General features: G+C 48.5%; 1 protein-coding gene across 1 annotated transcript; it reads left to right on the top strand.

The window, feature by feature from the left end:
* The first annotated feature begins 211 nt into the window (after positions 1-211).
* Positions 212-9,248, top strand: LOC311325053 (uncharacterized protein). The gene is made up of 12 exons (XM_084457700.1): positions 212-258; positions 369-593; positions 771-820; positions 1,018-1,117; positions 1,214-1,302; positions 1,757-1,871; positions 4,623-4,745; positions 5,255-5,518; positions 7,125-7,280; positions 7,437-7,584; positions 7,711-7,845; positions 8,024-9,248. Exons 2-12 carry the CDS (start codon positions 579-581, stop codon positions 8,506-8,508), a joined length of 1,680 nt encoding a protein of 559 aa, XP_084313826.1. The 5' UTR covers positions 212-258; positions 369-578; the 3' UTR covers positions 8,509-9,248.
* The last annotated feature ends 3,542 nt before the right edge of the window (positions 9,249-12,790 follow it).

The raw sequence follows: 12,790 nt of genomic DNA, 5'->3' as shown, positions 1-12,790 counted from the left end.
CTGAAGAAATTAGCCTAAACCTTTAAGTTATTTTTATGTGAGCTGAATGTCCGTAATCTTAGAAAATGCATCTCTCCAAAGAAATGGCTTTGTTAATGTTTAGACTTTTTACTGACAAAAAATGACCACTACCGCAGTGTTTATTTTTTATTTTTCGAGGAACAAAAGGGCACTTCCGTAGTGTCACTTCGGACATATATAACGACACACCGTTGGATCTTGTCAGAACTTGTTGCATGCATGCCAGTCAGCCCTAAAGTAAGTAAGTAAGACTTTCATTTAGACTGTCAACGAACATTTCTTTGAGTGACATTTTTACTAAGAGATTGAATTTGTCAAGTGAAGTTATTTGCATTCCTTGCTAACAGAGTTAACAGGACGTTCTGACTACTAGCAACAGTTACCTAGCTAGCACTGTGAGTTTGACCTGGTTGGCACGGCAACACAAACACGTCATCATCAATAATTTAAGAAGAAGTGGATCCATAAATGACACTTCATGTTTCATCTATGAAGTAACATTCCTGACGAGTTAACTGCAGGTACATCCCGTGCCAGACTACAGTCTACTAAAAGACATGGAGCATGTACAGGTAACAAACACACACACACACACAAACACACACACACACACACACACGCATGCAGGCACACACACACACACACACACACACACACACACACACACACACACACACACACACACACGCTAGACTAAGTGGAGTGTGAGCCACACATTTTTTGCAGTGTTGTCTTGTTTTGTCCAGCAGAAACTCAAGAGGGAGAACGCCAAACTGAGGATGGAGTTGGAAGACTTGAGGTAAGACGACGCCAGCAAAAACAACAACTGCAACCACAGCAGCAGTATTCTCTATAACGCTGTTGAGGTCTGTTCAGAGACAAGGTTAGTCTGACCACATTCAGCTCTGTAGTAGAGCTGAGTGTGAAGTGGTCAGAGTGTGTTTCTGCTGCTCCTGTGGGCTCAGGTCCCCCGGTCACTGTGCCCCTTCCCCCCAGGTGTCAGTATAGACAGCTGGTCAGTGAGGGACCAGAGGAGAAGTTTGGTGAGAGGAGGGTCAGCCTGCTAAAAGCTCAACTCATGCAGCTGGAGAGACAGGTATGCAAACACGCAAAGCACACACACGTGCACGCACCTACACGCACACACACACACACGCACACAAATGCTTCAGGTCCTGTGTTGTCCGACCAGGTGGTGCTTCTGTCTGAGGGTCTGAGCTCCCAGGTGTGTCGCTGTCAAGATGTGGAGAGAGCCTTGGACCCCCTCACTCACGCACTGAAGTAAGAAATCAAACCCTCCCAAGCTTTGTTTACAATCACCCAAAATTGTGTGTGAGGATTTTAAATGGCGTTCTCTACGTGCAGATCGAGCATGTACGCTCCATGCTTCATTGTCGGTGCCCACCTCCAATCAATGAGCGTGCGGTGACATACTGTAGCAGCGTTCAATAGAGGAAAAATGTAGATGGAACAGAAAGATCCAGAGAGGATGCACAACTTCGATCACACTTCGAGTGTGTGAACGTCTCTGAGTGATTTCAAACGGTCAAAGGAGTGTGAAGCCTTCAGAAAGCCTCCATACAGTCTGCATTCACGCCATATCTTTCCACAATCCAGGCTTACAGTGTATGTGTAAACAAGCTTCAAACAAACACACACACTGAAACAAGGCTGGGACCATCTTTAAACAGCCAATGTGTGTGTGTGTGCGTGTGTGTGCGTGCATGCGTTACAGGTCAATGCTGTGCTCTGACACGTCCTTGGCTGAGGTGACCGTGTGTCGCTCTGAGCTGACCAGGCTGGTGGAGATGTGTTCTGCCGTCAGACAGACTCTACACAGGAACAACAAAGTAACGAGAGTGTTTGTGTGTTTGTGTGTGTGTGTGTGTGTGTGTGTGTGTGTGTGTGTGTGTGTGTGTGTGTGTGTGTGTGTGTGTGTGTGTGTGTGTGTGTGTGTGTGTGTGTGTGTGTGTGTGTGTGTGTGTGTGAATGATGTAACATAGGCCCTGGCCAGATAATAACATGCCATAGTGATAGAGTGCTATGAACTAATAGGCGTGCAGTGATTACTCCCTCTGTCACAAACACACACACACACACACACATACACACACACACACTCTCTCCTTGTCTATTACACTCTAGTAATAGGATCACTGAGAGATTCTATGAGACTGAGAACCTATGACTGTGTATCAGTAAGACAGGACAAGATGCTCCCGATACCACAAGCGTGTGTGCGTGTGTGTGCTTGTGTGTGTGTGTGTGTGTGCGGGAGAGACATTAGCCTCTGCAAGCGTGAAATTAGACATGTTCTGTCTATTCATCCTGCACGACAGGGCAAATTGTGTGTGTCAGAGTATGTGGGTGTGTGTGTGTGCAACTGTTTGGGACATTGTAGAAGGTATGCACATCTGTGTGTGTGGGACAGTGCAAAATGTGTGTGTGTGTGTGTGTGTGTGTGTGTGTGTGTGTGTGTGTGCTGAAGGGGTGGGGGTTGTGTGTATGGGGTAGGTGGGGGGCTGTGCGTGTGTGGGGTGTGTGTGCATGCACGCGCGTTTGTGTGTGTGTGTGTGTCTGTGTGTGAGAGAGAGAGAGGAGACTGATGTAGTTCTGGGAAGGAGAGAAACATTTCAGTCCTGATAGTGAATTGCACTAATGTATGCACCAATCTCCTGTCCAACTCCATGCATTTATATAACCACAGTGTTAGGCATCATACACACTCACACACACACACACTCACACAAACACACACCGAGCCAGGCCCATGTATCACAGTAATCACGCCGCTAGGGCTGCTGGGTAATCGTGTTAGGGATGTCAGGAGTGTAAATCAAGTCCAATCAGCCCTGCTCTCTCATTGGCCCGTCACCCAGGCTTCGGGGGCTGCTGATTGGTCACCTCCTCCGTGAGCTTCAGCTGTCTCTTTTACTGGCCCAATGTCCTCAGGAAGGAACCACACCTTACACACACCTGTCTCTCTGTTTCTCTGTATCTGTCTGCATACCTGTCTGTCTGTCTGTCTGTCTGTCTGTCTGTCTGTCTGTCTGTCTGTCTGTCTGTCTGTCTGCCTGCCTGCCTGCATCTGTCTGCTTACCTTTCGGTCTGTCTCTGGCCTGTCTGTCTGCCTGTTTTTCTGTGTGTCTGTTGCGTGTGCCTGCCTGCCTGCCTGCCTGCCTGCCTGCCTGCCTGCCTGTCTGTCTGTCTGTCTGTCTGTCTGTCTGTCTGTCTGTCTGTCTGTGTCAGTCTACCTGTCTGCCTGTCTGCCTGTCTGTCTGTCTGTCTGTCTGTCTGTCTGGGATGGAGAGGATTGTAGGGAAGAGGGATGGGGAAACAGAGGCTTGCAAACCTAGTTACTCTCTGCAACTTACCTGCAACCCTTACATCTATCACACATGCATACGCGCACACACACACACACACACACACACACACACACACACACACACACACACACACACACACACCTCGCACATCAAATGCTGGGTTTCAGTTTCCTCATGCAGATGCTTCTGCAGACAGAGAGACAGACAGACAGACTGCAGACAAACACTGAAGCTCTGACACTCACTGCACATTAACTGGTAATGATGGTTCTGCATGCATAGTACACATGCACGCACGCACACACACGTGCACACACACACACACACACACACAGCGCACATGTCAGATCAGATGGACTGAGCTGAGAGAGTGCAGCACCGTCAGATCCTCTCCTCTCATGGCTGCTCTTTCTGCCCTCAGGCAAGAGCCCTCATCACCGCGCGCGTGCACACACACACACACACACACACACACACACTCTGCAGGAGTGTGAGGGTGAATAAATGTTTGTGTGTGTGTTTGTGTGTGTGTGTACACGCTTGTGGAGGATGTGTGTGCACACCATGGCAGTTTACATCCACGTGTGCGTGTGCAGCCTAGCTTGTACATCAGAGGTAGAGCAGATCGATTTGTGTCTTTGATCTAAAGCCTGTAGGATGTGACCCCAATCACCCCATATTTTGAGACGCTGCACTTGGAGAATAGACACACACGCACACACACACACACACACACACTCTCTCACTCACATTGACGAAGATACTGGTCACATTTGAGTGTGTTAGGAAGCCTAGCAGCCCTGAGTGTCATGGTTTAGTAGCCTGGCGGTTTATCTCATGCGGTTTATCTCATGCTGTTTATCTCATGGCGTAATATCCGTTTTTGAAATGCTAATGACACCTGTAGGCTATGCTTCTGTGTTTGTGTGTGTGTGTGTGTGTGTGTCTGCTGGGGCTAAATCGTTCGTACATGGTAATGTGGTGTGCTGATAGCCTCATAGCCTCAGCTATAAAGCCTGCTAAGAAGCTATCCTCCCTCCATCCAGCTCTCCCTCCATCCCTCCCTCTCTGCCCCCTGGCCTGTTCTGTCCAAGGATGAACACACAGAACAACACTACCACCCCTGGCTGTCTGCCCTCTGTGTGTGTGTGTGTGTGTGTGTGTGTGTGTGTGTGTGTGTGTGTGTGTGTGTGTGTGTGTGTGTGTGTGTGTGTGTGTGTGTGTGTGTGTGTGTGTGTGTGTGTGTGTGTGTGTGTGTGTGTGTGTGTGTAGGTGAACACTGTGGAGGGTCTCGCTATGCCCTGGGTGTTGACCCCGCCCAGTCTTCCCAAGCAGCCGGTCACACTGCTGGATCTGTGCTACGGCCGGACTGAGAGCATCAGCCTGCAGTATGTGGTGAGTCCAGCTACCTCACACCAGTAACTCCAGTAACACCAATAACTCCAGTAATGGCAGTAGCGCCAGTAATTCCAGTAACGCCAGTTGCACCAGTAACACCAGTAATGCCAGTAATGCCAGTAACACCAGTAACGCCACTAATGCCAGTAACGCCACTAATGCCAGTAATGCCAACGCCAGTAATTCCAGTAACGCTAGTAACACCAGTAACGCCAGTAACACCATTAACACCAGTAACACCAGTTGTGCCAGAAACGCCGCTTGCTGACTCCCCACACCGCCTCCCATGGTTACCTAGAACCTGGCGACCGGGCCTGACGCAGGATCCCTCCAATCAGAGCAGCAGAACCACCCCACTAACCAATCAAATCGGTTCAGCCTGTTGCAAAAAGCGTCAACGAATTTGATGGATGCGGCTGGTTTGGACACACACTGATGGAATGGAACAGAACAGTTAGGTGTGTGTGTGTGTGTGTGTGTCTGACAGTGCTCTCTCTCTGCTGTAGAGTGGTCTGGAGTCTCGTCTTAGTCAGCTGTTCAGACTCCTGCTGGAGCTGAAACACAGCGTGACACACCTCCTGGCGCTACAACAACCCGCCCCCTCCTCCTCCAATGCCCCTGGCAGCAGCCCTGACCTCGCCCCCCCCTGCCCACCCCCCCGCCTGATGTACGAGCGTCTCCTGTCCCAAACGTCCGTCTGTCTGTCGGCTCTGCACCTCTGCTGTGCAGACCTGCTTCCTCTCAGCCTCATAGGACCACAAACGTCACAGGTACACACACACACACACACACTAGGGCTGCACGATTATGATAAAAGATAATAATCACAAATTTTTTTGCTTCAAAATGGTAATTGCGATTAATAATTGCCATTAATATTTCAAAGTAATAGCTTTAGCTCTGCACAGTTTGCATATGACCTGCTGGGCTTGAGCGACATCATCTTTTTTGTAACCACTCAGCGGGAACGCATGTGATTGGTCCAGACAGCATAAGCGCCTGTGATTCGTCCGTGTAGTCCTAGCACAAAGGAAAATTATTAATCACATTAATTGCGGCCTTTTGCGATTAGTTAATCGCGGAGGTCAGAATCGCGATTTCGATTAATTCACGATTAATTGTGCAGCCCTAACACACACACACACACACACACACACACCCACACACACCGGCAGCCTGTACCCCCCGGAGAAATGTTTTTGAAAATAGCCGTCCTTTTTAGCTATAGCTAGCTGCTTTGGCACGAGCCACTCAATAATCTGTTCACTCTGGCCTACGGCTGTTCAGTAACTTTGTCACAAGGAGAGTCAGGGTTTGACATTCAGGAATATTTGCCGTTGGGATTTCACAGGCCCGGATTAGAAAGTGATTTCTGTAAACTGGTTGATGTTAGCTTGCTCTCACTAAGGTCAACGTAGCTTACGGGTACTAAACACACAAACACTGGAATCATGCTGCATGATCACTAGTGTGTGTGTGTGTGTGTCTTTCCCTCTCCCTTTCTCTTTCTATCATTTTATCTCCCTCCCTCTTCCTCTCTGTCTCTCTCCCTCTCTATCCCTCATTCTCTCTCTCTATCTCTCCCTCATTCTCTCTCTTCTCTCTCTCTATCTCTCTCTCTCCCTCATTCTCTCTCTTCTCTCTCTCTTTATCTCTCTCTCCCTCATTCTCTCTCTTCTCTCTTTATCTCTCTCTCTCCCTCACTCTCTCTCTTCTCTCTCTTTATCTCTCTCTCCCTCATTCTCTCTTCTCTCTCTTTATCTCTCTCTTCTCTCTCTCTTTATCTCTCTCTCTCTCATGTAATCTCTCCCCCTGATCTCACATCCCCAGGGAGGAGTCCCATCCCTTCATGTTGTGCCCAGGTCTGGAGCTCTGCAGCAGTGTGTGTGTGCGTGTGTGTGTGCGTGTGTGTGTGCGTGCGTGTGTGCGTGTGTGCGTGCGCTTGTGTGCGTGCGCTTGTGTGTGCGTGCGCTTGTTTGTGTGCGCTTGTGTGTGTGTGTGTGTGTGTGTGTGTGTTGATGTCAGAGAATGGGTGCCATTTGTGAGCAGGTGTCTTCCGGTCTGTGCTCACAGCCTACTTTATCCTTCCTTTCTCCACGCACGCACACACACACACACACACACGCGCGCGTGCACATACACGATGTGGCATTGCTGACACTATAGCATATAGCATTATAATTATCTACTAATAACAATGATAGTGCCGGTACACTTGCAGATAAAAGAATAAAGTACTCTTTCTATCATCATCTCCCTCCTTCTTTCTCTCTCTCCCTCCTTCTTTCTCTCTCTCCCTCTTCCTCTTCCTCTCTCTCTCCCTCATTCTCTCTCTCTCTCTCTCTCTCTCTCTCTCTCTCTCTCTCTCTCTCTCAGGGTGAGTTAGGTCAGAGTGTGTGTGTGGAGTGGAGGGTGGAGGATGTCATGTCCCTGCTCCCCTCTCTGTCCCGCGGGGCCCAGCAGAAAGCCACACAAGCTGCTCAGGCCCTCACCCACACACACAACCACGCTCATCGCATGGCCTGCCTACAGGTACAGTATGCACACACACACACACACACACACACACACACACACACACAGTATATACATACGCAGACACACACACATACAGTATAAACATACGCAGACACACACACACACACACACACACACACACACACCCTCTCTCTCTTCCCTGTATGTCAGCTGGAGGCTGCAGAGGCAGAGCTACAGTTCCTCAGGAGGCTGTCCTCCTTTCAGGCCAACCAATCACAGCAGCTCCTCCAGGATCTGAGACACGCCTACTGCGACTTCCAGAACAACATCCAGCAAAGTGTGTGTGACCCGCTGAGAGGTAACAAGACAGCCAGAGTGTGTGCGTGTGCGTGTGCGTGTGTGTGTGTGTGTGTGTGCATGTACTGTATGATGGCATTCTTATTCTCCATGGTTCCCGAGTCACCTCGCGTGTGTGTGTTCTCAGACGTACTCTCCAGCTACGACACGTTGGTGATTTCTGCATCGGAGGAGGACCTGAAGGTCTTTCTGTCTGTGTTTGAGAGGAACCAATCAGAGCTCAGAGATTCTCTGCAGGCCCTGAGCCCCTCCCAGGAGCACGGTGAGTCTCCGCCTCCACAACCACAAGTCGTCATAGTCATTGAGGAGACCGTAACACTGTGTGTGTGTGTGTGTGTTTAAGATAAAACTGCGTCTGCCTGTTCTAAAGAGGTTTAAGAGGCGGAGTGTGTCCAGATTCTTTCAAACGAGCCTGGTGTGTTTGTGTGTTTGTTTCATAGGCGATGAAGTGTTGGCTCAGTGTGGGCGGAACTTCCTGCTGGCTGCTAATAGGCTGAGGAGGCAGTGGGAGGAGCAGAGAGACAGAGCTGCAGTGGAGCTGAAGAACCTACAGCATGACTCCGCCCCCCTCCGCCTGGACCCAAACATACCTGACACACACACACTTGAAACACACACACCTGACACACACACATTTGAAACACACACACCTGACACACACACACTGACCCCTGCTCCTAAAGCACATGCTGGCGATGCTGTCTTAGACCATAAACAGTCCAATCATAGCCTTCTCCAGATAGCTCTGGCCGATGAGAACACTCCAGATACAGCAACCTCATCCAATCAGAGCAGCTCTCTCCTGCATGATGTCACGCCGCACCTCTCAAAGCTTTCTGTTTCCCAGCAGCCTATGGGCAGTCAGAGATCAGCCAATCAGAGAGCCTGCAGCAAGGCCCCGCCCAGACCTCCCTGGCAGAGCTGACATCATCAGCAGGGGACGGCTGGTTATCAGGGCTGGCTGACATCATCAGCAGGGGACAGCAGGTTATCAGGGCTGGCTGACATCATCAGCAGGGGACGGCTGGTTATCAGGGCTGGCTGACATCATCAGCAGGGGACAGCAGGTTATCAGGGCTGGCTGACATCATCAGCAGGGGACAGCAGGTTATCAGGGCTGGCTGACATCATCAGCAGGGGACAGCAGGTTATCAGGGCTGGCTGACAACAGATTGCTCTGCTCCAGACTTACTCTCCCTCATGGAGGTCCTTAGGACGGTGGAGACTCCATCTCTTAAACATGAACCAATTCATGACAACACACACACACACACACACACACACACACACACAGACACAGACACAGACACACACACACACAGACACACACACACACGCGCTTCTCTGCAAGGCCATTTGAGGATAGGAGCCCAGCAGCACTTAACAGCTCTGGAGTCACTCAGAGTCCACGTCTACATCTATCAGCCCAGCCAAGCATGGTAGAGATAGTTTGTGTGGGAGTGTGTGTGAAAAGGATTGTGAAAAGGAGGTTCTTCAGGGTAGAAGGGTTGACCTCACACACAGTCTCTCTCTGTTCCAGATACCCTGTCTATGCTCTGGTGTAGCAGATGTCTCTGTGTGTCAGCTAGTTCTGTCTAGTCGGCGAGAATAGTTAAACAAGGTCTTTGGAGAACTGCACTGTAGCTCGGGCGCAGGCGTCCTCTGTTCCTGGTGCTCTCCCGTTGCCGCGCTTTGTGTTTTTGTAATAAATTTGTAATAAATGTGTAGTAATAAATGTAAAGTCTGAACATAGCGTGTGATGAGCCTCTGTCAGTCCCCTCTCTCTCTCTCTCTCATCCCTCTATCCTAAGGTGTGGCACCTGACACGCACGCTCTGCCCCCCCCCCTCCTCGCTCCTCTCATCCTCCCCCCGACCGTCTTGTCAGTCTCCTGGCTTCTGGAAGCCTCCGGCTGACAACAAAAACAGACAGGAAGAAGCGACAGAGCCGAGATGGAGATAAGATGGCGAGAAGTGAAGTCACTCCGCGTCTCTTTTTTCACTCCTCCCCCTCCCCGCTGTCCCCCCCCCTCACTCTGAAGGGTTAAAAGAACCTTTTTTTCTCTCACATCCTTATGAATAATACATGAGACTCGGCAGCACCTCTCTATCTGCCCTACCTCCACACGCGCGCGCGCACACACACACACACACAGATGGCCCGGTCCAGGTCATTTCCTCTGAGGCTGGTGGTAACTGAATTTGGCTGTCTGCCTGACGTCTTCTGTTGTCCTGACAGACCTGTTTATGGACAGAAGAGACAGGAACAGGTCCTTCTAATGACCTCTCCCAAACCAAACCAACTTAGCCCCCCTCCCCCAACCTGCCTGGACTGTGGTCTCCGAGAGAGGTGTCTCCCTCCTTGCTCAGTCAGTAGGTCAGAGGCCTGGTCCACTGTACACACACACAAACTGTCTCCATGGGGACAGACAGGAAGTGAGGGTGTGGTTAAGGAGCATAGTTTAGTAGTTGATCTCATCCAAACAGCTGTTCTGGGAAAATGAATACACAATTGTTTGATTGGTCATAATTGGTGTAGTTGATGAATAACAGAGAAATAATGGATCTCTACTCTGTTCAGTCTGGCTCCAAGGCTGTCGGGCTGCTCTGGACATTGGCAGTCCCTATCACAACACGCTCAAGTGTTGAAATGTGTGTGTGTCAGATGGAGACAGGGATACTTGAATCAGATTGATTGCTATTTGTCCTCCGAGCACCTGCTTAAACACACGGTCAGTCACACACACACATACACACACACACACACACAGTGGTGAATAGGTTGGAGCTGCAGTGTCTGAGCTACATTGCACATGCAGATGTAGCGTTAAGAGTGGCCCTCATCTCCTTTTATATGGAAATGTGTGTGTGTGTGTGTGTGTGGAGCAGTCAGAAAAAACATTGCGGCTAAGAGGAGCAATCAAGAACAGATAAGTGTTGATTCAAATAAGTAAATGTTCAATAGCGTTTCCACCCTGGTCTGCTGAGAAGAAGGTGAGGAGTGGAAAGAGGAGGGGGAGTTTATTGTCTGGCTGCCAGCAGATTTGTGTGTTACAGAGACTGGCTGTACAGTATGCGTGTGCGTGTGTGTGTGTGTGTGTGTGTGTGTGTGTGTGTGTGTGTGCGTGCGTGCGTATGGGGGGTGGAAAGTGCCACTTATTTGCTAACTGAGCAGACACACGTGACGAACGTCCCCACGTGACCACGTGTGCTATTCACTAACGTAGCTAACCCAGCAAACGCTCGTCAGGGCCGGGAGTACTTGAGCACGTGTGCTATTCGCATACGTAGCTAACGTCGCTACTTGAGCACGTGTGCTATTCGCATAGTAGCTAACGTCGCTACGTGAGCACTTGTGCTACAGTAGGACCCCACTCATCCGAACCCAACGGGACCGCAGGTCGTTCGTATCTCTGAAATGTCCGGATGACTGGAACATATGTTAAAATGCACCAAATTCAATAAGTGGTATACTTGTTTCATATAGACTCATAATAGACCAATAAATACCCTTAATTACTTGTGAAAATGCATCAAAATTGCAATCAAATAGCCAACTAAACTCATATAGGCCAGTAGCCTATAATAAAATAACCGAATTTCCACTTGAGTGCGTGCTTTGATCAAATACAGTACTTTATTCTCAAATGAGGCTTACGCTGTATCGATAGGCTACTGTATTCGCAGAACAACATGGTATAGCCTAAAACAACCCAACATTAGAACAATTAGAGCAAATGATAATCAATAAATAAATAAATGAAATGACAGACAAGTTGTCCTGTCTTAGGCTATTGTAGCCTAAAAGAAAGTCTCTAAAACAACAGATGTAGACTAACGTGGCCTAGGCTGTAGGCTATTATTTAACAAATACAGTAGGTCTAGTAGGCTAATCTACATGCTTACAACACGTCTGTGTTCCTGAAGTCTATTAACTGGGAACGAAAAATGACTCGATGCTGCTCTGCTTCAGGTTGCTGACGCGCTTGGTACCAAGGAATGCAGCTCTCGGGCAGCAGACTCGTTTGCGTTTTGCGCTCGACATTAGAAGAAATGAAACGTGACAGTAGACTACAGCCTACAGGCAACATGTAGGTCTACATACAGTTCTGTTTTTATTCACAGAAGGGTACAGTACTGTAATGAAAAGCCCACCAGTAACCAGATAGCAGGCAAAAAAAATGGTGCGTTCGTTTGTGGTCGGACGTGGCAAGTCGCAAGTGGCAAAATACCTCCCTCCGACCTGTGTGCATTCGAGCTATAGCGAATGATATGATGATGATATGATATGATATTGACATCAGCCGGCAACTGGAGGCTGAGAAACATATCCGAATTTGCGACGAGGAAGTGCGAGTTCAATTTGCCACCTCCCAGTTATAAACGAACGCACCATATACCCTGGCATAAGTGCGCTTTTTCATAACCATAGCAACCATTGCTTTATTGTACAAAGACTCAGTAAACTGTAAAAAGACAAGTTCAAGTTGGATTAGAGAGCTGTTGCTGATCGCGCCAAAAAGTATGTTTCCATACACAGCCTACCCATTCAGACCAGAGATTGAATCTGAAATGGTGGTGGTGTAGCCTACTTCATTGTAGGAATAATAAGTATGGCTACAACTACACACAGGCCACAAAATACAATAACAAAATACAGACAACAGCGGCCACTAATGATTTTCTTTTCATTTTGGTATCAGGGCTTTTTCCAGGACTGTCAAATACGCCTATAGACAAAGGCTATCCGATTAATAAATGCACGGCACTAAACTTCTGGTATATACAGTATGTATAACGTGTTAGGCCTAGCCTAAGCTTACTTTAGTGCACAGCAAACTGCCTTTGCCCTTTAGGTCTTTATTGTTGTTGTTATTATTTTACTATGTCGAATGATTTGCCTGTTTGTGTGCTGCGCGCACCATTGCATTCCTGTACCCTCATTTATTTAATGTATTTCGTTAGATACAAACGAATAATGTAGGCCACAACTAGGCTACACACATAGGATATAGATAAAATGTAGTGTAAAACGAAATAATAAAAAAACAGCGTAAAACGCAGACCGCGGTTGAAATCTATCAATTTGAACGCTCAGGATAATTCCTAACCGTGACAGCCCTATGGTTGACAAGTAGGCTAGTCATATTGAACAATACACTTTTATTTTGCCAATGAGCCTACTTCACAATATACTACGAATTTTCTT

The sequence above is a fragment of the Borostomias antarcticus genome (genome assembly GCF_949987555.1).
Source record: "Borostomias antarcticus genome assembly, chromosome: 23".
NCBI lineage: Eukaryota > Metazoa > Chordata > Actinopteri > Stomiiformes > Stomiidae > Borostomias > Borostomias antarcticus.
The sequence above is the reverse complement of the archived record's forward strand: the minus strand, read 5'-3'. Positions and strand labels throughout refer to the sequence as shown.